This window comes from Galeopterus variegatus, unplaced genomic scaffold (genome assembly GCF_000696425.1).
Source record: "Galeopterus variegatus unplaced genomic scaffold, G_variegatus-3.0.2 Scaffold20634, whole genome shotgun sequence".
NCBI lineage: Eukaryota > Metazoa > Chordata > Mammalia > Dermoptera > Cynocephalidae > Galeopterus > Galeopterus variegatus.
The window spans coordinates 3,484-6,816 of NW_007746745.1; the positions used below are offsets into that span (position 1 = coordinate 3,484).

Here is a 3,333-nt window from a genome sequence, read left to right on the forward strand (position 1 = left end):
CATTTTTATTTAGTCTGTGGGTGCTGATGACTGGATTTTAGGGAATAGAAATGAAGAGAGCTGGAAGACTTGGACATTTTGCAAATATGTATGTGGAGGGAGAAGAGCAGATAAAGGGAAGCAATGGTGGAAGTGGGATAGGAAAGACTCAGATGAGGAAGGTTGTGTGTAAAGAAGCTGAAGCTACAAGACGAAAACATTTGTTGTATATTGTCTAGGGTTATAGAAATGCTTTATTTGAAGCTGCAAGTAAAATTGCAAATTGAATAATATTGTTGAATTTTATATTTGATTATTGAGGTATTAGTAATGTTTCCGATACAGAGAATTTAAGATAGATTCCAAGTTTTGTATATTTATATGTTTTTAATCTTTTGGTGTCTCTTCTTTGGTTCACAGTCTATGTTGCTTTTTTCCCCTTTATCATTTAAGGAAGAACTTCAGATATCACTTTTAAAACTGAGCAATGACTACGAAGTAATGAAAAGTACAGCTGCAAGAAATATGAGATTGGATTCAGAATTCCAAGACTTAAGACTTAGTCTGGAGGCAAAGGAACAAGAACTCAATCAGAGTATTAATGAAAAGGAAATACTGCTATCCAAGTTAGGAGAATTGGAGAAACAGAAACAAGAAGCAACAAGGGTAATTTTATATTAAAGACAGTGTGGTAGCACATTTTACTCAGTAGACTGAACACTGGGTTCACATGTAAAAAAGATGGGCATAATTTAATTTTGTGATTTAATTACTATTTTAGTTCACTGATGCTCTACTCATAGGAATTGCCAAATACTAAAGTACTTTTGACTTTACAGACCATATAGTCTCATTTGCAACTACTCAACTCTGCTGTCGTGAAAGAGCGTGGCCGTGTTTCAATACGATTTTATTTACAGAAAGAGGTGCAGGCCTGATTTGGCCTCTAAGATGTAGTTTGTTGATTCGTGCTCTAGTGTTTAAGAGTTGAACATAAATAACATATATTGTCTCCCTTCTTCGGAAAAATGGGCTTGCTGTAAGGTATTAGTAAATACCTTTGTAGGGGATATCGGGATAGGAAAAAGGTTGTTTTTAAGAAAGATTAGAAATATCTGAGGATAATTCTATTACGTATGAAATTTTGTGAAATTTTTTTTATGTACCAAAATAAGAACATTTTGTAACATTACCATGCAAATTAATTTTTCTTTCAGCACATTTTTTTTATAATAGATCAGCAATCAAAACAACAAAATGAAGGAGATATCATTATCAGTAAACTGAAACAAGGTCTAGACGATGAAAAAAAGATAGTTCGTCAACTTGAGGATGAGAAAATGAACCTCACTAAAGAGTTAGACAGACAGAAAGAACAGTTAATTCAAAGTGAACTGGTCCTGAATGATTTGCTTTTAATCAAGGAGGAGCTTGAGGATAAAGCAGAAGATTTAGTAGATCAGCTAAGTAAATCACAAAAAAATAATTCAACCATCCAGAAGGAGAACCTTGAACTTAAGGAACATATTAGACAAAATGAGGAAGAGCTTTCTAAAGTCTGGAAAGACTTAACTCAGTCTCTTCATCAAGACTCTAATAGTACTTTTAAGGATAACCTACTTAAAGATAGGGAAGCGGAAGTTAGACACTTAAAGCAAAATCTTTCAGAAGTAGAACAGCTCAATGAAAATTTAAAGAAAGTTGCTTGTGATCTGAAAATGGAAAATGAAAAGTTGGTTTTAACATGTGAAGATGTAAGGCATCAGTTGGAAGAATCTGTAGCTGGGAACAGTCAGATTTCTCTGGAAAAAAACACTCTTGTTGAGACTCTAGAAGTGGAAAAAGGAGAGCTAGAAGCAGAATTGTGTCAGGCTAAAGAGAGGCTGTTGGAAGAAGCAAGCAAGTATGAGAAAACTTTGAAGAACTATCAAATGCACATAACTCGAGCACCTCTGCCTTACAGCTGGAACATCAGCGTCTGATTCAACTCAGTCAAGAGAAAGACTTTGAAATAGTAGAACTCAAAAAGAATATTGAGCAAATGGATACCGATCATAAACAAACTAAGGAAATGTTGTCATCTAGTGAAGAAGAGCAGAAGCAATTGGCAGAAGTTATAAAGGAAAAAGAACTTTTTATTGAAAAACTTAAAGAAAAGTGTTCAGAGCTGCAGGAGGAAGTAGATAAATATTCTCAGGCCTCAATGCCAAATGAAATTTTAAGGCAGACCATAGAGGAAAAGGACAGAAGTCTTGGAGCCGTGAAAGAAGAAAACAGTCATCTGCAAGAAGAACTGGAACAACTCAGGGAAAAGCAGAGTCAAGCTGCACCTGTGGCTGAGCCCAAACCACTTGATAGTATTACAGAACTAGAATTGGAGGTATCTCAAGTGAATATAATCAAGGATCATCTTGAAGAGGAAATTAAACATCAACGGAAGATAACTGAAGATCAAAACCAGAGTAAGATGCAACTACTTCAATCTTTACAGGAGCAGAAGAAGGAAACGGATGAGTTTAGATACGAGCATGAGCAAATGAATGTCACACACACCCAGGCCTTTTTAGAGAAAGATGAGGAAATTAAGAATTTGCAAAAAGCAGTTGAACAAATCAAAACCCAGTTGCATGAAGAAACACAGGACATTCAGACAGAGAATCCTGATATTTTACAAGAAACAAGAGTTCAGAGCCTTGATATAGAAAATGGAAGTGAAAAGCATGATGCATCTAAAGCTGAAACTGAAAGATTAGTGAAAGAAATAAAAGAACGAGAACTAGAGATTAAACTTCTAAATGAAAAGAATATATCTCTAACTAAACAGATCGATCAGTTGTCCAAAGATGAGCTTGGTAAACTAACTCAGATTATCCAACAGAAAGATTTGGAGATAGAAGCTCTTCACGCTAGAATTCTATCTTCAGCTTCCTACACCCAGGATATTATGTACCTTCAACAGCAATTGCAGGTCTATGCTATGGAAAGAGAACAAGTATTAGCTGTTTTTGATGAGCAGACTAGGGAAAATAGGCATCTAAAAGCAGATTATCATAAAATGATGGATATAGTTGCAGCCAAAGAAGCAGCCCTCATTAAGCTGCAAGAGGAAAACAACAAATGGTTTGCAGCCAAAGAAGCAGCCCTAGGGAAAATAGGCATCTAAAAGCAGATTATCATAAAATGATGGATATAGTTGCAGCCAAAGAAGCAGCCTCCATTAAGCTGCAAGAGGAAAACAACAAATTGTCCACTGGATTTGAGCATAGCAGCCAAGATATGTTTAGAGAAACTGATCAGAATTTATCACGTATCATTCGAGAAAAAGACATTGAAATAGATGCATTAAGTCAGAAA

At 35.4% G+C, this 3,333-nt stretch overlaps 1 protein-coding gene across 1 annotated transcript in view; it reads left to right on the plus strand.

Moving 5' to 3' along the window:
* Positions 1-399: 399 nt before the first annotated feature.
* Positions 400-3,333, plus strand: part of LOC103583210 (thyroid receptor-interacting protein 11-like) — a gene marked incomplete at both ends in the record, with an annotated part of 9,360 nt that continues 6,426 nt past the window's right edge. The window contains 4 exon segments of the mRNA XM_008564593.1: positions 400-645; positions 1,197-1,893; positions 1,896-3,009; positions 3,135-3,333. Coding sequence (XP_008562815.1) covers positions 400-645; positions 1,197-1,893; positions 1,896-3,009; positions 3,135-3,333 — 2,256 coding nt within the window.